General features: G+C 36.6%; 1 protein-coding gene across 1 annotated transcript in view; it reads right to left on the bottom strand.

Annotated features, from left to right (window-relative positions):
* Positions 1–24,566, bottom strand: part of PDE10A (phosphodiesterase 10A) — a 75,875-nt gene that overhangs the window by 26,800 nt on the left and 24,509 nt on the right. The window contains 9 exon segments of the mRNA XM_032216441.1: positions 858–1,044; positions 5,664–5,712; positions 5,715–5,753; positions 7,277–7,421; positions 10,232–10,283; positions 12,709–12,767; positions 13,671–13,721; positions 16,113–16,268; positions 18,003–18,143. Of these exon segments, the coding sequence (XP_032072332.1) occupies positions 858–1,044; positions 5,664–5,712; positions 5,715–5,753; positions 7,277–7,421; positions 10,232–10,283; positions 12,709–12,767; positions 13,671–13,721; positions 16,113–16,268; positions 18,003–18,143 (879 nt within the window).

The following is a 24,566-nucleotide window of genomic DNA, read 5'->3' on the forward strand; positions in this document are numbered from 1 at the left end:
TCTGACAAAGTCAATGGGGAAGCTAGATTCATTTAACTGTGTTACTAACTTAACTGCAGTGATTCCCTCAACTGTGGCAAGAAAAGTCATAAAATGGGGCAAAACTCACTTAACAACTGTTTCACTTATCAACATAAATTTTGGGGTCAATTGTGTCGTAAGTCGAGGACTTTCTGTACACCCTTAGTAGGATAGTTATGAAGGCCTTGGAAAAGATATTAAGATGCGGGAATGTCTTCATCTACAAAGATCAGAATTGGGCTTTTCCCTGTGACACTCTATGAAGTTGGACTTTGGAGAATGTAGGAGGCTTGCTGTTTTTGAACTTTGGTTTGGAGAAGACTCCTGAGAAAACTATGGATAATCAAAAATAGACAAACAAATGGGTAATTGAAAAAATCAACCCAGAGTTCCCACTTGAGGCACAAATAATCAAAATCCAATTATCATACTTTGTGTAGTTTATGTGAAAACCTAACTCCCCATAGAAGTCTATAATGGTTAAGAGATGGAAGGAAAGAGAAGAGAATGATAATCAGCAAGATGGAAGGACTCTATTAAAGCAATGATGGGTGCAGTGTTGGAAGACCTAAAGGTTTGAGGTAAATCATCCTGAAAAAAAAAGATTGATAACTAAGAGTCAACACTATCTCATTGGCACATCATCATTATCCTCATCAAAGAAATAAAATTGTTTAAATATTTTAAATCAAGAACTTAATACAAACAATTTCACAATATCAGAATCAGTTTAGTGCTTGTAATCACTCAATGTAATAATTAATAGTGGTCCATATATTATATTCAAAATAATATTATTTTGGTTCACCTTGTTATTTTTCTAGAACAAAACTTACATTAGCACAGTGTAATGCCAAAGCACAAAAGACCGCAAACATTTTAAAATTGTTCTCATCGGTTTTAGAAAAGGCACTTCCAGTTAGTTTGTTCACCATCTGCACAACACCTATGACACTTCCTCGACTCACAATAGGCATGCATAAAATGTTCCTTGTTGTATAGCCTGTGTAGAGATCTACCTCCCTAGAAAATAAAAAGGGAGGAAAGAATAAGAAAAGGAACCAGTCATTCATTTCATAGTAAGGCATTCATTTTATTATCAATAGTACTGAACATTTTTTTAGTGAGTAATCCAATGTCCCCTTGGGAAGTCACATAGATGTGTATGTGCAGTCAACCTTCCTTCACAAAAGGAAGGTTGACCTTAGAGGCCAGCATAAATCTTTATCACCAGTTGCTACTCCAGTGGATCTAACACCCCACTCCTTACTTTTCACCATAATATCTCTTTTCAAAAGTCAGTTTCAAGGTTTATTGTCATTTGTATGCCGCCCACTCCCTAGGGACTCTGGGCAAAGTAAAGGAGGCTGGCCCTGGTAGCAGTATTTTCTCAGTTGCAGGAAAACAAAGAGAATTGAAAAAAACATGTGAAGCAAACAAAAAAACCCACCATTTCATAACTCATGTTTGTTAGGATTACTCTGTTCCTATTCAAACTACTTTATATACAGTATATCACAGAAGTGAGTACACTCCCTCACATTTTGTAAATATTTAAGTATATCTTTTCATGTGACAACACTGAAGAAGTGGCACTTGGCTACAATGTAAAGTAGTGAGTATACAGCTTATATAATTGTAAATGTGCTGTGCCCTGAAAATAACGCAACACATAGCCATTAATGTCTAAACTGCTGGCAACAAAAATGTGAGGAGGTGTACTCACTTCTTGATTTGTTAAAATACACACAACAATCTTGCAAAGTCACAACACTTGTTTCTGTCCTTCAAACAGGGGTTAAAGTGGGAGACAATATCTAAAGTCACTCTGACTTTATTACCAGCTTTGATTTGATCCAAAAATATTCTAATGTATACTCACCACAGAAATTTTCCATTATAAATAATTCCAATAGTGTATGAGTTATACATATTAAGTTGTCTCTGGTGCTTAGGGATGCAGTTGACTTGAAGAAGTTTTTGGGAAAAATAATAATATAACTCATTAAGTCAAAGCAGAGGTGTAAATAAGTGGTTTATCCTAATGAGAAACTGCATTCTGTGCAATTTTATGAATCTATTAGACGTGTAACATGCATATGACAAATTGACAAGCTTAAGCAGATATTAATTGTAGTATACCTCAAGATTTCAAAGCCTATGATTTAACCATCTCATTAACTGTATATTTTGAATATGTTTTTCTTTTACAAATGTATGAGCTTTTAAAAAAAAAACCAATTAATTAGCATTCATTCTTCTGATAAACAATACTTTAAAGGGACAATATAATTCCCATATTAATTCATAAAGAAAACAGTCTTCAGCAAACATATATCAGTTTTAATGCAAAATGATAAATATATTTTATTTTTAATTGGTAGCTGGAGATTATTTACATTAAAGGAAACAGCTGTTTCTTTTAAACAATCTATGTCTTAAAATGATATTTATGAACACTTCCTGTTCTTAGGTAAATATGCTCTCTAACTTTGACCAGGATTCCAATTTTATATCCAGTGTTGGAAAAAAGAAATTCTTACCTGGAAATGTTGCTCTTGTGGGAGGGCATTTAGTTCAGAAAAAGTCCAGCCTCTGATGCTGAATAGGCAAGGCTAGGAAGCATTTCCTAAGGAGGTAGGACTTCTTTAGCTCTCCAAGTTAATGCCAAGGTAGGAGATTATAATAGGCAAATCAACAAAAAAAATTTTTTTAAGTTGCTTGCTAAAATAGAAGAACTGACCACCTCGATCAATATTATCAATGGTTGGAGAAGATCAGAATTGTCTCACAGTGGGCAAAATGATTTCCTTCCTATGAAAAGAACTGAGGTTCAGTACATAAGAATTTCTTTTTCTCCCCTTATAGGCATGAGGACATTCACCTCAGGGATGTCAAAAAAAACCAACAAGATAATACAGCACATGTTTAATTACTTTCAAGATGTCTGAAGGAATAAGCCATGATTTCCTTTAGAAGTTGATGAAATATTGTGTATTCTAATTCCCAAAGAACTATGACTATGGTTTATTTGTTTTTCAGGGTTCCAGAGAAAAATGAGAACACTTTATTTAAAGGTTTTGTTTAGAGTTTGAGTCCCTTCTATATAGAATTCCTTTTTCGGAGTTGTTCTATGTAAAAGAAGACAAGACTACTGTTGATGAACTGATGGAAAACAAGTGGCAGATCACTGAAAGGTAAGTTTCTGTCAAGCTATGCATCACATTATTGACGTTCATCCGAGATCTGTATTATTGACTTTCTTCAATATGTAAAGGTTTCTGCAAACTGTGTTCTTCACATGTTGATGAAATAGATAAAAGCTTAAGAGTTGAAATTTGCCACCAATTGTCATCAGAATTTAGGTGAGGAATTTCTTCATAGCATTATGACAAGCTAACAAAACATTGTCTTATTGTTATGACTCAGAAATGAAGGATTGGTCCATGAAATATCATCACAAAGTTTCATTTTCAAAAATTCAAAACTCAGATTTGGTAAGTAAAAATCTATGGATATAGTTTTTGGGACATAGATGTGTTATTCACATAGATATTTTGAACCTGGCATTGCTATCAGTGCTACACTTGCAATGCTCAAAACTTTGACACAATGATTAAGCACAGTTCAGAAGCATGAAGGGCATTTTGCTGCAGAATGATTAAGACTTGGTGTCTAGTTCTTAAGTCTCTAGAAATAACAGAATATTGATTTTGAAGAAAAATAATACAATAACCAGATAAAGAGGAATTCTGTGGAAAAAAACCTATGGCTTTTTTCTTTCTATTATTCCTTAATGCTGAGGTGGGTAAAAAGAATGTTCTCCTGCCTTCTAGATCATTATCAAATGCTGCTCCATGTGTCTACAATCTCAATTGTTGCTATGAATGAACTCTTCATTAAATATTAAAGAAGGATTCTGTTCAAGAAATGCTTCCTCTGACACAAAAACCACATGATTTTTACTTGTGTGGGCCTCCAAACAAGGACAGAGAAGATGAAATGGTTTGTAGGAACTTAAGTCTCTTGGCCAGTTGGAATTCAAATCCAGCATTTCCCAACATTAGGGAGAGATGAAATGGGCCAAATCAATAATGCTCCACAGCATGAAAAATGGAATGGAAATTATGGTGGTTAAACATGAATGTTAAAATGTTTCTCTCCACTTACTTTTATTTTTACTTCTGGTTTGTACGCATGTTCTTTCTTTAATATATTTCCCTCAGCTTCTTTCAAGAGCTCCAAACTTTCTTCTCTTGATTAAAGAAGGAAAGCTCAGGGTGTCTAGAAATAAAGCTTGCTTCCAAATGTAGCCCTTGTTAGCCTTTTCCATCTAATCCTATAAAGGGACTTTTCAGAACTGAATGCGCTCACACTTATGAGGGGAGAAAGCTATAAACATTGCTATCAGACGGGGGGGGTGGGGGGGGACCTAACCTTCCAGCATGAAAAACAGAATTGTTAGTCCTTGGTTTGAGCCACATTTCTTCGGAAACTGGATACACTGGAAATAGTGGAAACATTCTTACCATAAATTTTTGTTCTGTATAGAAGACATTCTTAACCTTGGGATGGTTTAAAAAAAAAGTTTCTCTAGATAAATGGCTGATTTGTTCTCCTAGAGCAAACATCCCTTTAGCCCTGGCCTGAAACAGAACAAAACTACATATCTATGCCACAGAGTCCCAAAAGTGCTTTCAAAAGACAACTGGATTGCCTTGGGTTTTTTTTTTCTTGAAAACATTTCACTTCTCTTTTTTTTTTAAAAAAAACAACTTTATTTTGTTTATACAAACTTCACATCTTTGCAACACATTACACTTCTTTTACATATCTGTTGTGATTCTTTTATCTGTACAAATGAGTCTTTTATAACTATAACTTTATATATATATATGTGTGTGTGCTTTATATTATTCATACATCTTTTTTCTTCATTCTATATATAACATTCTATATATTCTATATAACAACCTTTATTACATTTGAGTCATTTTGTATCCATTTCCTATTATTTATTTGCTACAGTCTATTTCATATTTATATCTTTTAATCATTTTCCAGTTTGTAGTTGTTTATTAATTTGTTGATCTTTCTTCCTTTTTTGCTTTCCTGTTTTTTTCCCCCTTTCCTCTAGCCAATTATACCTTAAATCCCATATGAGTAATATTGGATTCTTCTTTCTCTTTAAATCTTCCGTGAGCCTATCCATCTCTGCAAATTCCATATTTTTTATTACATTTATTAAATAATTACTCACCAACAGAAGAAAATGTTTTAAAAAAAACATTTCACTTCTCATTCAAGAAATTTCTTTGCTTCTGAGAATGAAGAACTAAAGAAGCTTCTTGGATGAGAAGCAAAATATTTTCAAAACCAAGAAGATCCACTTGCCTTTTGAAAAGCCCCATTGGGACAATCATGACCTGGATGATTGAGAATCTCCATAGACATTTATGCCATTGAGACTAACATATGTAAACATGAGCATGTCAGAGCATGTTTAACTTGACTTACCATCCCAAAACTAAGAAATGCCTCTGAGAGACAATTTGTCTTACTTAAAGAACTAAAAAAGTTAATGGCATAAAAATGCATCAAACATATCAAACGTGTGCTGAAAGCCAATGAATTCCTCCTACCTGTTAAAACGTGGATCTGCATAGGCATCAGGTATGTTGAGGACTTCACAGTTCTTGCTACCTGACCAGCTATTCCTTTTTCAATGAAAATCTGCATAGATTTAAAGAGATGTGTCCTATTAAAGCAATATGCTGATATGAAACAGTAACACTTGTAACTGATAAATGTCATTCATCACTAGATAGTATCTCACCAGCTGGGACAAAAGGCAAAGTTAGAGCTATTTCCTAAGAGGTGAAGTATCCTATACACAATTAATAAAGTCAAGAGCTAAGCAATAATATCATTAATATCTCCCTGTAACAGGATCTGCTCCAGAGTATTTTTATAGTAATGAAGATATTTTAAGAATACTGTTTTCCCTGAGTCAGGTGCCCTCATGAGTCACCTCATTCCTGAAAGATTTCCTGGAAAATATTCCTGCACAATGTAATATCATTGATGTTATGCTAAATTGTGACGCCTTGTGAAATGACCAAATACTCACATGGGAACCAATAGGTTTTTGTCCTCCCTGAAGTGATTCCACAGATTATATTTAGATTAAAAATCAGTATTTTGTTAAAATAGTAGGTAGGGATATCACTTTTCCCTAGACCCTGGAGTGGAAAGCCTTAAATAAGTCCCTAGGTTTCCTAAGAGGATTGACACGGTCAATGCACATTTTCCGTGTAGAATTTAAGGGGGGGGTCTCAAAAATATAACATTAATTTGATCCCCCAGGAAAATACAAAGGGTTTGCTCTTAAATTGAACTGAGTCTTAAACAAGAGGAAATTCAAAAAGTAATACCAAGCTTTTCAAGAGAGACTTTGGAATAACTTAAATAAAATTTGGTGGAAGATGATGCCACGTTATGAAATTAAGGAAGCAGTTATGAAAAATGCATTGCTTATTCAGAGAATGGGAGAAATTGTTTTCTACACCACCAGTAACATTACAGTACACAATTGCCTTTTCAATCACACAGAACCAATCTCTCTTACCAAACAACTGTTTCCCATCTCCATCTAAATTCCTAAAGTCTCTGGAAATGCTTTAAATTTATTCGTTAAATTGACAGAACATAGAATCATAGGACTGGAAGGCACCTTAGACGTCTTCTAGTCCAATCCCTTGCTCAAGACAAGAAAGCTTATACCATCCCAGTCAAATCATTGCCCATTTTTGAAAAACTCCAATGATGGACTACCCACAACTCTGGGGGGGGGGGGACTATTTCAGTGATTAATTGTTTTCATTGTCAGAACATTTCTTGGTCAACCAATTGTGAATTCACTGGTGGTGGTACTATCTATCCCACCTTTTTTATCTTAGCAAGAAGTCTGATGTGGTCTACTTTGTCAAATTCCTTACTGAAATCCAAGTATACTGTGCCCATAGCATTTCTCTGGTCTTTATCAAAGAAGGCAACATATTGTCTGATATGATATGTTTTAATAAATCCATGCTGGCTTCTAGTAATCACCTTGTTCATTTCTAGGTGCTTACAAATCCTCCACTAACTTCAATGAGAACAAAATCATAAAATGATAAAAACTGTCACAGTATCTGTAAATACAGACGGAAGTTGAATTAAAGTATGAAACTTGTAAAAACAAACTCCTCCTCCTACCTTATTTCTTTGGTCTTCCTGAAGACAGGCTTCCCTTCATGTACTTCTCCAATATCAAACAAGTCTGAATACAACTCATTGTTCTTCTGATCTACCTGGAAGAGTGCACAGCGATCTGCATTCACCAGGTTTTTTGCATATATCTACAAAGAGCAAAGCTGGATTAACCAAAGTGAGTATGGGACAGGGCCAGAATTGTGTTATACTAATATACTAAGAGTAATTAACCTCAAAACATATACAATTTCTGTCTTGTTTATGGAGCTAGGTAGATGGTTATATACTGTAGACATGTTCTACTTATCTGTGATTTCATGTTGAGAGACCCACTATTAAACTATTTTCTCCAAGATCAGGCTTCACCAGTCTGCAATCATGGAAGATGAGGTTCTAAAGAAACCCAATCTTCACAAATATGGTACATAAAAACTTCAGAGGTTGTGAATTTTAATCTAACTAAAATGTTTGATGATTGATGATTCAAATGGCAAATGCAAACTATTTTTTCCTCATGATAATGTTTAAGTCACTGCATTATAGTAAATAATAGTAAACTAAATAGTACACTAATAAATAATATAACAATTTGAATTAAAAGGATCTTTAAACAACATCTGTATATTTATATATAATACAGACTACAATACTGATAATCTTTTTGCCAAAAGCATGGTGCAGATAAAAACACATGTTTAGTTCCAATTAGATTTCTTTCCCAATAATGAAAAATTTATTTATATAATGAAAAAGCAAGCTGAAAGAAAGTAATTTATCACCGTATTTATATAATGTACTTAAGGAAATAGTCAAGCAAGTTACTATTAAGAGAATAAATAAAAGGTTCAGTTCAACATGTAACTTTGAGTCTCTACCATTTAAGCATTTAAAGATCTCTAGAGACACATTTCTATTGGTAGACTTTTAATTATTGAATTTAATACTAATTTTACATTACATATTGAAGTTTTGTATTTTGCTTCTTTTTAATATTGTCCCCTGCTGAGAGTTTATTTAAGTAAATGGAAGGATATAAATATTATAAACATTTAATAATCAAAAGCTCTTCTTCATGTTTTGTTAATTCTCCTTTTCTCCTAGGCCATATCTGTGAAGTTCTAAAGAGACCTCCAACTCACTAGAGTTTATCTGCTGATGGGACAAGGGTTTTACTAAGGAAATAAAGAATTTGCACAAAAACTTTTTTTCTGAGGCAGGAAGAATTCATGAACATATAGGGCTGCTCAAATAGCTACTGTTGGCAAGTACTTGTTGCTATAGAGTAAGTTATTCCAAAGTGTGTCAGATTCGTTTTGAAGCATATAAAATAATTTTAGGGACAAATGTTATTTTACTTTGAATCTCACCATGCTCTCGCTACCACTATTTATAGCACTGTCATCATTTTTTCAGGTCACATCAAAAGTTAGATATCAGTTCCACAATCACATTGTTAAAAAGCACCAAGCTGCTCTTCCCACCTTGAATTAGTTAAAACATTTTAAAGTTTTTATTATAAATATTCAAAACAGCTTGCAAAGGACATACATGTAAAAACCTAGCATTAATATATGAAAATAACATAGTGAAATTTTAGGAATTTGCCTGTGTTACTACTTGGGATTAACCTTTCAGATGGTTCTTACTGGTTTCAGAAAAATTCTAGAACCCAATACTAATCACCAAACCCTGGTTTGCATAGAATTGCAGCACTGTGGACTTTCACTGTGCCTGACAGCTATTGAGGTCTGGATTGGGGATAACAGGCTTTAGCTGAACCTTGGTACAATTCAGTGGCTATGGGTGCAAGGAACCTCAGGATCCAGTTGTTTATCATTTTCAGTTCTGGATGGGGATGCACTGGTTCTGAGGGTTCTCCTAAATCCATGACTTTTGCTCAAAGGGCAGGTGACGGTCATGGCTAGGAAGGCCTTAGTGCAATTTCATGTTGTGCACCAGTTGCACCTTAACTGGATCAGGAGGCTTTGCATACAGGCAGTCATGCCTTGGTCATCTTTCAGTTGGATTACTGTAGTGGGATCTATACCCTTTAAGAGTATTCTGTACCTACAGTTGGTGCAGAACACAATAGTGGGGACAATTCTGGAGGCTCCTAGAGTGGTGCACATAACATCACTGTTGTGCAAGCTGAATTGATTACCAGTCTGCTTTCATGTCCAATTCAAGGTGTTGGTCATTACCTTTAAAACATTTTAGAATGTGGGTACAGGGTATATGAGAAGCTAATTCACCTGAATTGGATTTGCCCATCCTATTTGATCCAGCAGAAAGGAATTGTAACAGACCTAATCTGTTAAGGAATTTCACTTGGTGGGACCAAGGAGAAGACCCTTTTCCACTATGACCCTTCCTTTACGGAACATTCTATCACCAGAGGTGAGATCCGAACCAACCTTCCTGACCTTCCAAAAGGGTTAGGGTTAATGGAGGCATTCTTTGTTGGAAGTGGTTGATGGGGTAAGAAGACGACTTCAACCCCATGCTGCTCATCCTCTTGGTTCTATTTTTAAAACAATTTTATTATTAAAGGCTCTTCTCCTACCTTTGCTCACCAGAATTCCTTAGCGGATGGGGTCCATAGCAGGCCACTTCCACTGGTGTGAGTGGGATGGACTAGTCCAATTGGGATGAGACGGTTCCTCAAATACCCTGGACTCATGCCATATAGGGCTTTAAAAATAATGATCAACACAAACGGTAACCAACTAGATCCCACAACAGTAGTGTTATATATGCCACTCTAAGGGTTCCCACAACTGCCCATACTACTGTATCCTGCAAAACCTGTACATATGTTTTATATTGTTTGTTAAAACTTTAAATTCTGAAATAATAATTACTGTATGAAGGAGAGATGTATTTAGGTCAGAAATAACCACATTTCAAAGATTCTGTGGCCTGAATGATACTAAAATTTAAGTAAAAGTTATCTTACCATTATATTTTCAAGTAGAGAATCTATTGCAACTATGTTATCAAAGTAGGTTCTGTAGAAGAAGAAAAAAACCAAATTTCTTATTGTAATGAAATTCTTTTTACACTTCAGCATGATCAGTTCATTTTAAATTTACCAATTTAAAAGATATTTTTACCTATTTCAGAAAGCTTACATTATAAGTTTTCTTACTGAAATAATTTTATAGGTACTGGGTTCCAAAAGTTATGTCTAACAATGAAAGGAGTTATGAGTCTATAAGATTGGTACATCAAAGGCAACTACTAATCCCTATGAGTTTCCAGTGGGAATTTTGGATTTCTCCCAAGGATCTGATCAAAGTTCCATCATCTTGACAGCACTTGTCCAACTTTGAGAGCAATTTTATCAGCAGATGCCTAGAATATTCCTTATAGAGGTTATCTGGGTGATCCGGCTTGTGGGAATGGCTTGTGGGAATGACCTTGGGAGACCGGGAAAGAGATGCTGCCTAGGGAACAATCAGTTAAGAGGGAGTACAGTCCATAGCTGCATAGTTGACAGAACAAGAGGCTCAGGAGAGACCATCCCTAAATTATCAATTTATTTCCTAGTCAAGAAAATTGGGCAGGTTTTAAATCAGTATCTGATATAATTAATAACTGGATGCAGGAAAAAAAAACTAAATAAAACAAATGTAGATCTGTCAATCCAAATACAGATTAAGGAAAAAAATAAATGCATAAACTTTCTTCAGTTCTTGAATCTAGAGTACCTGGTTTGGAATGGTGTCTGTGTCACTGGTTCTCTGTTAAACCAGAGTTGGGTTTCTTTCGGTATGGTACACCAGGAGAGGTAATGAAAAGATTCTGGCGTACCTGATAGGACCGGTAGCAATGGTGGCCTGGCGACACCCCCGTACCGGCAAAAGAAACAGACGAGGAAGGAAGAGGAGCAGATGCCTCGGCTGTTGGAAGAAGCGCCCACGCTTCATTCTCTTTGAGAGCTGCCTAGCTTGTCGTGGGAAGAAATCAGGGGGAGAGAGAGAGGAGAAAGCCGAGCTTCTGGAGGAGGACTGGAGGAGGAATTCTGGGAGTTGAAGTCCACAAGTCTTAAAGCTGTTAAGTTTGAACTCCCCTGGGGGGAGGGTTTATAAAGGGTTAGGGTGCAAGGTTCTTGTAACTTGACAGCTTTAAGACTTGCACACTTCAAATGCCAGAGTTTCTGAGGCAACATTTTGGTTGCTAAGCAAGAGAATTGTTAAGTGAGTTTCACCACATTTTACAAGTTGGCCTTGACCACCTGGTCATATGACCACCAAGCCATGCCCACAAAATAGGCCACGCCCACTGAATAGGTAGGGGAAAAAATGAAACCCACCCCTGTATTAAACCATACCAAATTAGATTAACCCAGACTCAAGAGAGACACAAAGCACTGAACCCTGGACCAAGTGGTTTCTTTATATCTCCCTATTAGGGGTGGGGATGGAGTGGACTTTTTATTTTGAAAAATAACATATTCTATAAAGGTGATGTTCAGATTTTGTGTGCGTTCGCACATGTGCATGCATGGACCATTTCCTCTAATCCCTATCCTATACTTTTACAATTAATATTACAATATTTCCTCTACATTATACTATTACAGTAACTATTACTATGCCCTATAGTATTGACTATGCAATTGACTATATATCAAAGTTTTCTTCTTACAAAACCTGTCCAGTCTTTTTTCTTCTCTGCAATCCTATCTATTTCTTTCCTCCCTCTGTTAATGGCCCATTTGTAGAAGACTTGAACCTTTTCTGGTTGTGTTTCAGCTTGCTGGGACTTTATACTTGATTCTTATCTGGACTGTCCATTTCCTCTGAAGGAAAAGCATCTTCTTTCTTTTGGCTGCTGCATCTTGCAATTTACTGGTGGCTGCAGAACTCCAAAGAGAAATGTGATATTGTGTCGCACCCTAACCCTCTATTCCCATCCTGTACTGTCCCCTCTCCTCCCTCACCTGTGTCAAGGTTCCAACTTTATTGCAGACTGTATTATAAAATAGTATTTTAGTGGAGACTGCCTATTATAAAATAATGATCATATGGACCTGTTCCTAGTTATAATTTATGAGTATATAGGTGGTCCTCATTTAGTGACCATAATTAAGATGGGCAACTTGATCATTAACCAAAGCTATGGGAAACCATGGCCATGTTTATGACCTTATTTTAGCTTTATTTTGCTTTACAGGGATGCAAAGGTTGGAAATGTGGGGACTGGTTGCAAAATTACTTTTTCAACATCATCATAACTATAAACAATCACTATATGAGGCAGCCACTAAATGAGGACTACCTGTAATAACCTCTCATTATTCATATCGTACGAAACTGCACAACTGAACCAATTTTCAGAGCAATGAATAACCTACAATAAATATATCTATATTAATTATTTAAAAATATTCATAATATGACTGTAGAGACTCACTTTCAGGTCACTTACTTTGATACATCAAGCAGGAAGTCATTCAGTTCAGTCTGTTTGGCCAAACCCCTGGATACCTGATGCAAATGTAGGGAACACTATTGCTTATTTAAGCAGAAGAACAGAATCAGAATGAACTTACAAACATAGCTATTACCTGTCCAGAATTTGCTAAGAAGAAATAAAGCAAGGAAATACATATATAAAATTCAAGCTTCATATATGTCGTACTTTAATTTGAGGTTAATTGTTGACATATGTATGCTAATAACTCTAATCATACATTGAAAAATGGCACTGACCTTAAATAGCAATAACACTTAGACTTATAGCACTTAGACTTATATATTGCTTCATAGTGCGTTTATAGTCCCCTCTAAGCGGTTTACAAAGTCAGCATTTTGCTGTCAAACAATCTGGGTCCTCATTTTACTGACCTCTGAAGGATAGAAGGCTGAGTCGACCTTGAGCTGGTGAGATTTGAACTACTGAACTCAGTGGTGGATTGCTAACCAGTTTACTACCGGTTAGCTCATGGTTGCGTGCATGCACGCAACATTTCTACGCATGCACAGAAGTGTCTGGGCTGGTGGCTGGACCCACCCACCACTGCCACCACCAATTCGGCCAAACCGTGCCAAATCGGGAGCAACTCACCTCTGGCTGAACTGCAGCTACCAGTCAGCTGAAGTAGCCTGCAGTACTGCACTCTCACCACTCCGCCACCTCAGCTTTTTAAAACTACACCCTACCTTCTCTTTTCAGAAAAGTGGAGTGTTAGCTCAAAATGCAAACCCAGTCTGGACTGATCCCAAATTAGAAGGAATTATTAGAAATACACAAATGATTAAAAAAAGGCCTTCAGCTTAATGTCCATTTTTTGCAATATCCAAATATTACAGAACAAACTAATAATATTTTATATCCTTAGAATTAAGTTATTATTCTTAGGAAAATTAACATTTAATCCAGAGATTTACCTCTACTTGATGCATTGCTATTGAGACCCACGAAAGGTTTGCTACTGCAACCTGGAAGAAAACCACAAACTTTTGTTTATTTGGAAGACAACGAAATTTGTCTTGTTTTGAAAATTCTAGCAACGTTTACCCATATTTGGGTTATGTAAAATAATGAAAGGTATGCATCTAGTAAAAAGGTTTATCAGTTTAAATGACATCTAGGTAATTGGGTTACATTATTTATGCTATTTATTTTTCCATTAAATATTACATTTTTATTATCTATTTGATAAATACACTACTCAAGTTATCTAGCAGAAAATTAAAATAAGAACATGAATTAAAGCAATAATGTTAAAATATCATTATATAAAAGACTATAGAAGTATGCAAAATCTTTGGGAGTCATCTTGTCTGAAATATCCCCTACAACAGGGATGGGCAACTATGGCCCCTTTACAACCCATGGCTGACTCAGGAATTCTGGGAGTTGAAGTCCACAGATCGTAAAGAGACCATAGTTTCCCACTCCTGCCTTACCACCTTTCTGAAAGTGTTCTGATTCTCTTCTACTTATATCAAAAATGTTCCAGATTCAAAACAGGCAATGCCTGTAGTAGGGTTGGAAATGTAAATGAAATGCTTTCATTGAATATAGTTGATTTCATTTAATACAATATAATAGCTGCTCCCACCCCCAGTCTTCATATCTTTGTGTAAAGATAGCAGTACTTAATCATAATGTCCATGGAGAGCTCAGGGAAACTGTCTCTAAAATGCCAAGTTAACCAAAGTCAAGAGTAAAAAATGATATGGAAACAAAAAGAAAAAAAACTTGGTTTAACCCTATCCTACTTTATTTGAAATGCAACTCAGATGCTACCACCACAATATCCCAAAAAAGATCTACAGTGTTATCTATGCCTATAACTAGTTATGAGTCCAAGACACTCATCACCAAACTCTGACTATTTGGAATATTACAAATAAATGTTTTGCAATAGATTCTATGCAACCTTCCATTATTAATATGAGAAGTAGGATAGAAGGGAGTGAGATATTGGATAGAAGGAAGGGAGATACTGGATAAAGAAGTTCTCCCTAAGGAATCCCATCTTGTTCTGTGCCTTGCTACAATGTAGCTTGTATTATACACCTATGTATCTGGCAAAGACATCTACAAGTAAAATGGCAAAGAGGATATAAACAGGATACTTAAAGTCAGTTTGGTGTAATGACTAAGAATTAGTTTTCATGATGGAATGTAGTCCAGATTCCCAGGAGGGAGAGAATACATTCTAGAGAAGTAAGAGACAACTCAGTTCATATAGTTGGTGTGTGGGAGAAAAGAGGTGAATACAGCTCCTCCCTAACTGTTCCCAGAGTATATTCATCACTTGCTTTGGTTTGGCAAGATTCTGTCCATAGATGTGCAACCATTAAAAAAAATCTGCTTCAAAGAGTCAAGTATCTTTCTTGCTTTTGTAGCCTGACATCAGGATAGAAACCAGGAAACCATGAGATCTAGTCTTGCCTTAGGCATAAAGCTGGCTGGCAGACTTAGGGCTAGTTATTCTCTCTCAGCTCAACCCAATTCATAGGATTGTTGTTCTGAGGAAAATAGAAAGAGGTAGGAATATTAGGCATGTTTGTTGCCTTAAGTTCTTTACAAAAAAATAATGAAGGTAGGATTTAAAAAATCAAATAAATAAATAGAAGAAGGACAAAAGGGCAGTGCCCTGATATTAGTCTTGTGCTCCTTCTTCAGACTGAATCCAGAAGTGTACCAAATGTATCACTCCAATTCCCTTATGGAATATTGTGGGGCTGCCAGTCATCCTGTACAGAACACATAGTCCCAAAGTCTCTGCGCTGGGCATAAGAGGTTTCCTCTGGTTTTTTCATGTATTAAACATACACCTGACAGTGAAATGGGCAGTCATCCACTTCTAAAGAGAAAACAAGGTTGGCCATTGATAAAATCTGCCCAGAGGAAGAAATATAACCAAACAGAACAATGTTAACACTCATTGCCATGTGTAAGATTTTGCCACATTAGGACATTATTTGAGGCAAGGAGACAACTGGATCTCAATTGGTGATGGTTCAAGTCAGCATCACTGGCATTATCTGACCCTTTGCTTCTATTTAATAACCTTGGCATGGCCATCAGGAAAACTGTTTCTTCTGATTGCAACACTGACACAACTGCTAAAGCCAATTAGAATGATTGTGCAAAAAGTGCTAAGGTCAATATCAACTGTGTGGCCAAATGAAGGATGTTTAAACTATTACCCTAGGCTCATCATGCCACTGTATAAAACTTTACTTCTCATCTAATGTATCTTGGTAGTCTCATTTAGCAATTGAATATCCTCAATATAATTTCCAGCCACAGAACTACATGTTAGCTGCATGGAATTATATATGAATATGCTCACTGCTACATTTAAGATTTACCTCTTGGTGACTGAGATGGAAAGTTTCATTACCCCATTTTCGATAAAGCTCCAGGATACCAATTAGATCTCCAAGTACGGTCACAATTGGCAAACAAAGTACAGACTTGATACGAGTCCCTGATTCCAGCCCAGTTCCTTTGGGAAACCGTTCATCCTGGAAAGGCAAGTGCTGTTTTATATTAATGATATAATATTTAGTTCATTTATAATGGAACAGTTTTATTAATAACTAGGATAGCTATATATTTAAGCAAAAATCCACGGATTCTCTCACAGAGATTCTGTCCAATGCTGAAAAGCAGAACTTAGAATAACTTTACTGTCACTTTAAATGTGCACTAATCGGCATACATTAAAATTAAATTTTGTTGCATACAGTTCTCCCAAGGGTCACCACTTCAAATGTACACTACATAAACATGATAACAAATAAAAAAAATATGCATGCAATCTAAATAATTATAATTATTATAATTTAATGTAAAAACATGTGATACTAAATTGTGGCTTTAATGGCTTGATAAGATGCGTAGAGAAGTATATGGACCTTTCCTGTTCTATTATTTATCTATTAAATTAAATTATCTGCATTGAACAGTGATTTTTCTTCAGCACTTTTCTTATGCATAAATAAGAATGAGGAAAATTCTACGTTTATCTAAATTTGTATTTATTTATCACATTTTCTAAATCACCCTAAGTGACCATGTTTGCAATGGACTTGATTGGTTATAGTGAATTTATCTTCTTTCATAGTCTGACAGTAGCCCTTAGTTTTTACATCTATGTAATTTTATTTACTGAATGATACTCTTGAATATGCAGCATACATATTTATCAGATAATGCTTGCACTTTAGTCCCATGCTGATAAAACAGCAATTTGCTACCAAACTTTCAGTAAAGTTATGAAAAGGGGAGTTGCAGCATAAATGCAAAGGAAATGTTTCTGGAATTTAGGTACTGTAACTGATATTACTAAATTGTTTTTCTAAAACATCGTATCTTGAAGGTAATAATTCTTGACCTGCAAATGTTTTGAATTCCTGACATCTCCATACAGCTTAGAAAATACATTTCTTTATGAATCCCTGGCTGAGCATATACAACCATTGTATTTTTCTACTAGTGAGTTGCACCTAAGAAAAATTAAAGGCACAGAGATTGAGAATGCAAATGTAAACTGAGGAATTTAAATACAGGTAGCCATTGTTAAGTTATTGCATTATTTAGTGACCATTTGCAATTATGACAACGATGAAAAAGTAACTTTGTGATCAATTCTCACCTGTAAAACCTTCACAGCTCTGTAAAGCAAAGAAAAGCCTATATAGATCATAAGCACAGTTGCTGTTTCACTTAGCAACTGATTCACTAACAACTGAATTACCAGACCTAATTGCAGTTGTTAAATGAGGACTACTTGAATAGGCAAACTGAAATAGGTAAATTGATTCTGGGCATATTTAGAATTTTGAGAACATAATCTCACAAAATAGTTGCTGTGGTGGGATCACCCAAATTCTGCAGAAGAATTCAAGAAGCTTCTTCTGCAGAACTGGAGAAGCTTCTTGGCTGAGAAGCAAAACATCTTCAAGGAAAAACAAAGTCCAGTAGCCTTTTGAAAAAAACATCTTTGGGATGACTGACAATCTCCATAGACATTGTGCACAGATCAGTTTTTAGACATCCATTAGCCAAAAATTAATAATTCTAGTTTGAAGCCCTTGATTTTCTGAAGACATATTTAGAACCTTCATAGTAGACGTGTTTCTCCTCCCATTCCCAACATTCGCCTTCAAAAGTTTCTTTGAAAAGTTCCTTTCTACCAATACCAAAAGTCACTTCATCTGACTCCAATATTATTTTTAAGGAAGATAACTATTTACCCCCAAAATATCTTCTATTAACAGTGTTTTCTTAGATTTGGCTACATGAGCAGATATTGTGGTGCCGTATTTAACTGGTCCTACAGGAACAAGTACTGGTTGTCCATCCTTCACTCTTGGTGGTGTGAACATGCAAAGACTCTGAATAACAAAATGGGGGGGGGGAGGGAGAAAGTCCAATTAAATTCTTTGCACAATAAATCATTAAACATACATGAAATCAAAATCTAACAGCTCACATTCAATGTTTGTGCTGCTAGAAATATGACAAAAATTATTGTTTTGTTTCAAGTAGATCTCATGCAGCCCGATCAACAATAACAGATTGCCTATGTGAGTCAATCCATTATTACATAGATTTCAATTCATAATTAATATTCTATGTGCCATAACAATCATCTGAAAGCTCACAGCTTGTACCTACCTCATCATCAAACTCATTACAATATCATTTGAATTTAAATATGAAACTATGGAGAAGAAAGTAAAAAAGAACATAAAATATAAATAAGCTACACTGCATAGAATACATAGAAAATTAACAGCAGAAAAAAGATCCAGTGGTCCACCCAGTCTGTCCTTTAAAGTTTTTAATTTTATTTTCTATTTATGTATTTATTTATTTAAAAAATTATTTTTTTTGGCAGATGATAGACAAGTGTTTATCCCAAGCATGTTTAAACTCAGTTGCTGATGGAAGTTGGTTCCAAGCTTTCACTACTCCTTCTACAAAGTAATACTTTCTAATTCCATTGCCATCTATCAGTTCCCTTCCCTGCACTAGGATGCCTTGTAGAATTCTGTACACTCAAAAATAATTCCAGTTACCTCTGGGACAAATTGTCTCTATGACTTCTGCTTGACAATGTCACAGCAAATCACTATAACTTTGTGGGACCTTCTCAAATAATAGCATCTGCTCTTATGCAACTGCATGCCCTGAGATTCATCTGATCCTGATCTTTTAGAGCTTCCATAACTCCCTTTTTCGTAATCCCTTAATTTTGGATAGAGTCAGGGTGACTGGATGGAGCTGAGCATTTACCAGCCAAATGCTCTTCCTGATGCCAAACAGAGTTCTCAGTAGATATTTGAAGAGCCGAGGTGGCGCAGTGGTTAGAGTGCAGTACTGCAGCCACTTCAGCTGACTGTTAGCTGCAGTTCAGCGGTTCAAATCTCACCAGGCTCAAGGTTGACTCAGCCTTCCATCCTTCCGAGGTGGGTGAAATGAGGACCCAGACTGTGTGGGCGATATGCTGACTCTGTAAACCACTTAGAGAGGGCTGAAAGCCCTATGAAGCGGTATATAAGTCTAACTGCTATTGCTATTGCTATTGCTATTTTTTTCTTTGCACCTTAGGAGAGAATCATCTGCTGTTACCTAGGCTTGAGTGGTCAATCTTCTGAGTGGGAGGCGAGCATCTTCAACACTAGGCCACCATGCCGCTTACTTTTAAACCTTCCATAATAAAAACTCTAGGATAGGAAAAATTGGCTTGCTCCACATTAGTAATCTAGTGGAAAATATGTTTGTACAGATAGTCCTAGACTTATGGGATCAGAACCTCCATTGCTACACAAAGCAGCTGCCACACTTGATTTTAAAAGATTTTTGCCTTGGCTGTTAAGTGAATCAGTGTAATTATTAAGTGAATCATGCAGTTCTTAAGCAAATCCAGTGTCCCCCATTGGTTTTGCTTATAAGAGATTGATTGGGAACATCACAAGCAATGATCTCATGACCCCAGAACACTGTAACCATTGTAAATGGCACATACCATTTGCCAAGTGCCAAGATTTGGAAGATGTGATCATGGGGATGGTGCAATGGTAGTAAGTGCAACGACCAGTCATAACTCACTTTTTTTCCAGTGCCATTATAACTTCAAATAAATGCTAAACAAATGGTTGTAAGTCAAGGACTACCTGAACTCTTATTCTCTCCCCACCTCCCCCTGTGTAGGCCAATGTATTCTTTAAGTGACTATTCGTTTGGTGTTCATGTTTTTTACTTGGTATTTTGTAAACTACCTACTCTATAAACTACCAAACTACTTCGTGATTGAAGTGGCCCACAATCAACAAAGACAATAAAGAAATGAAATATGAAAGTGCATGTGTCTAAATGTCTTACAGTGCTCTTATAATTAAGAAGCCTGGCTTGTTGCTTGTTTATAATCACTTTGCCTGAATGATCTTGATTTTTACAAAGTTACAAAACACTGCAATAGTAGCAGTATTTTTTGAGTTACTAGCAGTGATAATTCTTTAAGCCTCATATGAAAGGAGGGGGAGGGGAAAATCTCAAATATTTATATTCATTTATATCATCACAGACATTGTAAATAAGATCTTTCTCTACAATATTGAGGATCAACACCTGAACACTAGCAAATATGCTTTGGGTGATTAATACTTGTGTCGATCAATTTCAAAGCCTCACTGTTGAGTATTCAATTAATACCTGTAGGAAGATCAGTATTCATAATCTCTTATTCCCTTTATATCCTTCACTACTTCTCTCAGCATTTCATCTTGAGCAAACAAATCAAGCATGCAATTCAGATTTATATTATTTCTTTATCATGTATATGCACTGGTAGACTGACGAACCTAGTGTAAAAAAACCAGACTTTTTTCTAAGCAGATACTGAACAGTCGCTATTATGATTCAATTTTAACACATTTTTTCTGTACTTTTCCTTCTCATTTTCTACCATTCCAGTCTCATTACTTCCATTCATCATTGTCATCTAACTGAATATTTTTCCTGAATCATATTTATATTTATACATTTCTTCAGAATAGGAATAGGAATAGGAAAGTTTATTTATAGGCTGCCCTTTTCCCTGGGGGGACTCAGGGCGGCTTACAATCCATGGGGGGGGGGGAACACAAACAGTAAAAGATATAACAATACATAATTAAAAATAAAACACAACATTCATTCATTCGGGTGGGGACGGATTACAATCTAACCCCAGGCCTGACGGGATAGCCAGATCTTAAGGGCTGTGCGGAAGGTCAGGAGGGTGGTGAGGGTACGGATCTCCACGGGGAGATCGTTCCACAGGGTCGGAGCTACTACAGAGAAGGCTCTCCTCCGCGTAGTCGCCAGTCGACACTGACTGGCAGATGGGATTCGGAGGAGGCCTAATCTGTGTGATCGAATTGGTCGCGAGGAGGTAATTGGCAGGAGGCGGTCTCTCAAGTACCCAGATCCACTACCATGAAGGGCTTTATGGGTGGTAAGTAGCACCTTGAAGCGCACCCGGAGATCAACAGGTAGCCAGCGCAGCTCGCGGAGGATAGGTGTTATGTGGGTGAACCGAGGTGCACCCACAATCGCTCGCGCGGCTGCATTCTGGACTAGCTGAAGTCGCCGGATGCTCTTCAAGGGCAGCCCCATGTAGAGCACATTGCAGTATTCCAGCCTTGAGGTCACAAGGGCACGAGTGACTGTTGTGAGGGCCTCCCGGTTCAGGTAGGGTCGCAACTGGTGCACCAGGCGAACCTGGGCAAATGCCCCCCTGGTCACAGCCGACAGGTGGTGATCAAAGGTCAGCTGTGGGTCCAGGAGGACTCCCAAGTTGCGAACCCTGTCTGAGGGGTATAGTGTTTGACCCCCCAGCCTGAGTGATGGAACACCTGCCAAATTATTGGGAGGGAAACACAACAGCCACTCGGTCTTGTCCAGGTTGAGTACCAGTTTGTTAGCCCTCATCCAGTCCCTAACGGCTTCAAGGCCCCGGCTCATCACGTCCACTGCTTCATTGAGTTGGCACGGGGCGGACAGATACAACTGGGTATCGTCCGCGTATTGGTGGTATCTTATCCCGTGCCTCCGAATGATCTCGCCCAGCGGTTTCATGTAGATGTTGAATAGTAGGGGGGATAAGACCGAACCCTGCGGCACCCCATATGTTAGGGGATGTAGAATGTACATTTTCCCCAGAACTTATTTCTGATTTCTCCATTTCCTGAGCTTCAATATGCAACTACATACCAACCGATGGATTCCTACTTCACGAACCTACTCTAGGTTTTATTCCTACTTAATTCCATTCTACACTTATTCAGTCTACCAAATTCCATTCTACAAGCATTTATTCCATTTATAAATCAATTTTATGTTGTACAACTGAAGGCAGTTGTAAAGTACTGGCCTAATATTTGAAATAGGAAAAATAGATCTTGCTTGTAAGTCCTAATTATGAGTTTGGGTCACAGCCTAATGGCCAAGAGTAGTCTTCATGGTAGCATCACCCAATATGGAGTATTCTCTCAGAAAAGCATGCTGCCTCACTCCCTTTGTCACCAATACTCTTAGTTTAAGTAACAAAACATTTCAAAGATTCAAGTCTAAGGAGATAGGTTAAACACATATGCACAATTAATTCACAGTGTTTTATAATTTATGTAATTCTATATTTACTAGGCTTGTCTATAAGAATAATTGAAAAGAGGTTTCATTGCCAATGCATAAAAGTATTAAACAGAAGTAGGCTGACAGTTCCAAATAATTCAATATAAGTAAAATAGTTCTAGTGAAATGAAAAGTAATTAATCATGTCAGGAAAGTGATACTTTAATGCAGTATTGATTATGAATGAAGGCAAATATGTGTGCCAGAATGTGTGGTGAGAGAGAAGTTCCTGGAGGATGGGCTCTAGCACAACACCTAAATCAGAAAGCCAAACCTCTGGTCCTGGTAACCAACCTTGATAAGATCCTGCAATATTGATTACCATGAGATTATGTAGGGAAAGCCTAGCTGAACTTCTGAGGTGAAAAGTAGAAGTCTCCAACTTCTCTACTCAAAGTCTTCTGTGTCTACACAATAGGGATCTGCTTTAGGGAAACTGTTTGATACTTCCTCTACCTATCTTTGTCTTACTCCACATCTTCTCCCTGATTCTGCTGTATGTGAGAGATACTCTCCCACTTTCTTCTCAAAGTCAAAGCTAGATGCTCTACAAAAATTGGGGGAGAAATGCATAATGCAACCTTCTGGTTATATAACATAGATCTATGTGACTGCAACATTCAGGTCCTCCTGGCCTTTGATAGAGAATAAACATCATCTCCTTTCCTTAATTTTGGCATACAACTTCTGCTTTTTCTAAAAGGTTCAGAACTTCTCTGTATCCAGCAAAAAGAAAGAGCTTATGGAAAAGCTGAATCTTTATATGACCCAACACATGTATCTCTTTTTCTCAAAAAGATGTAGATTGTATGCCTGAGATAAGAACGAACTACCCCCAGAGATCCGGACCTTGCCCACTCTCATGGCCTTCCGAAAAGCTGTTAAAACCTGGCTATTCCGGCAGGCCTGGGGCTGTTGACCTCATTTCTGAGGTCCAGCCCCAATCAGATTGGGTGCATGGGAGATGTTTTTTTAAATTGTTCTTTTTTATTTTTTATTAATTATCCTTCTTGTTTTGTAAGCCGCCCGGAGTCCTCCATGATTGGGCGGCCTATAAATAAATAAATAAATAATGTATGAGCCCAGCCTGATAGTCTATGTATTATCATGAATAGAACATCATAACAGTTTAATATTAAGCTTGTATATTGGCAATATCTGTTAATAAGGCTTATGAGAAAGTTTGCACTGTACGTAAATGCTTATGTGTCTTGAAGTAAGAAACAGTGAATTTTAGTTCACCTAAAACAAATGATATGTTTAACTGATACCAAGCAAGCTCTAGCAGACAAACAACAGATTCTAACTTGATCCAAAGATGATTTGCATCGACAAACTGGGTTCATTAAACCCAATCTCAAGGAATTTGGAACTTTCTCCCTCACATGGGAACCATCAAACAAAATTCTAAAGATGGCCTTGACTCTGTGAAGAGATTTTTTAGGGGTAAATGGGGGATCTATTTGAAAGAAGATGCCCAAAAGGAACATTGGCCCTATGAAATTCCACTTAGTTCTTTTGATTTTATTCACCAGAAATATTAACAATTTGCAATTCTATCCTATAAATGCTGAAAATCTCTAGATGGCACTGTCTTGTGCAAAAAGTCAACTAATATTTACCCATGTATATACACAAAGCATGAAGATGTATTTGTGCTTCCTTATTATCTATTATCTATTTCAGAATAAAGATCTTGTGTCAACTAAATACGAGGTATGGATTTATATAGTCTTCTTTCTTATTTTCAGCTTTTTTAAAGAAATATGAACACAATGACATTTTGCCCATCTCTCTCAGAGAGGACTCTGGCTGGTATACAATAACGTTTAAAAGGAACAAAAGCAATAAAGACGATTAGGAGTTGTGGTGAATGATACAATCCATTCCTTCTAAATTTCCCCATCTTATGTGAATTAAAGGGTTAGTGGCCTCAATAATCCTTCTTGGTGGCTGCCCCCATAACTTGCCTTATTTCTTGGGATACCTCATCATCTTTAAGAAGGTATTAAGATGTCTGGGGTATCTGAATGCTATGAGTATAACATATGGGTGCTAATGGTGTTAGGACTTCCATATGATAAATATGTGTATATTTTTGACTATATGTTTCTGGTTTGACAGTGAAATATGGTAAT

Source organism: Thamnophis elegans, chromosome 4 (assembly GCF_009769535.1).
Source record: "Thamnophis elegans isolate rThaEle1 chromosome 4, rThaEle1.pri, whole genome shotgun sequence".
In the NCBI taxonomy this organism is placed as follows: domain Eukaryota; kingdom Metazoa; phylum Chordata; class Lepidosauria; order Squamata; family Colubridae; genus Thamnophis; species Thamnophis elegans.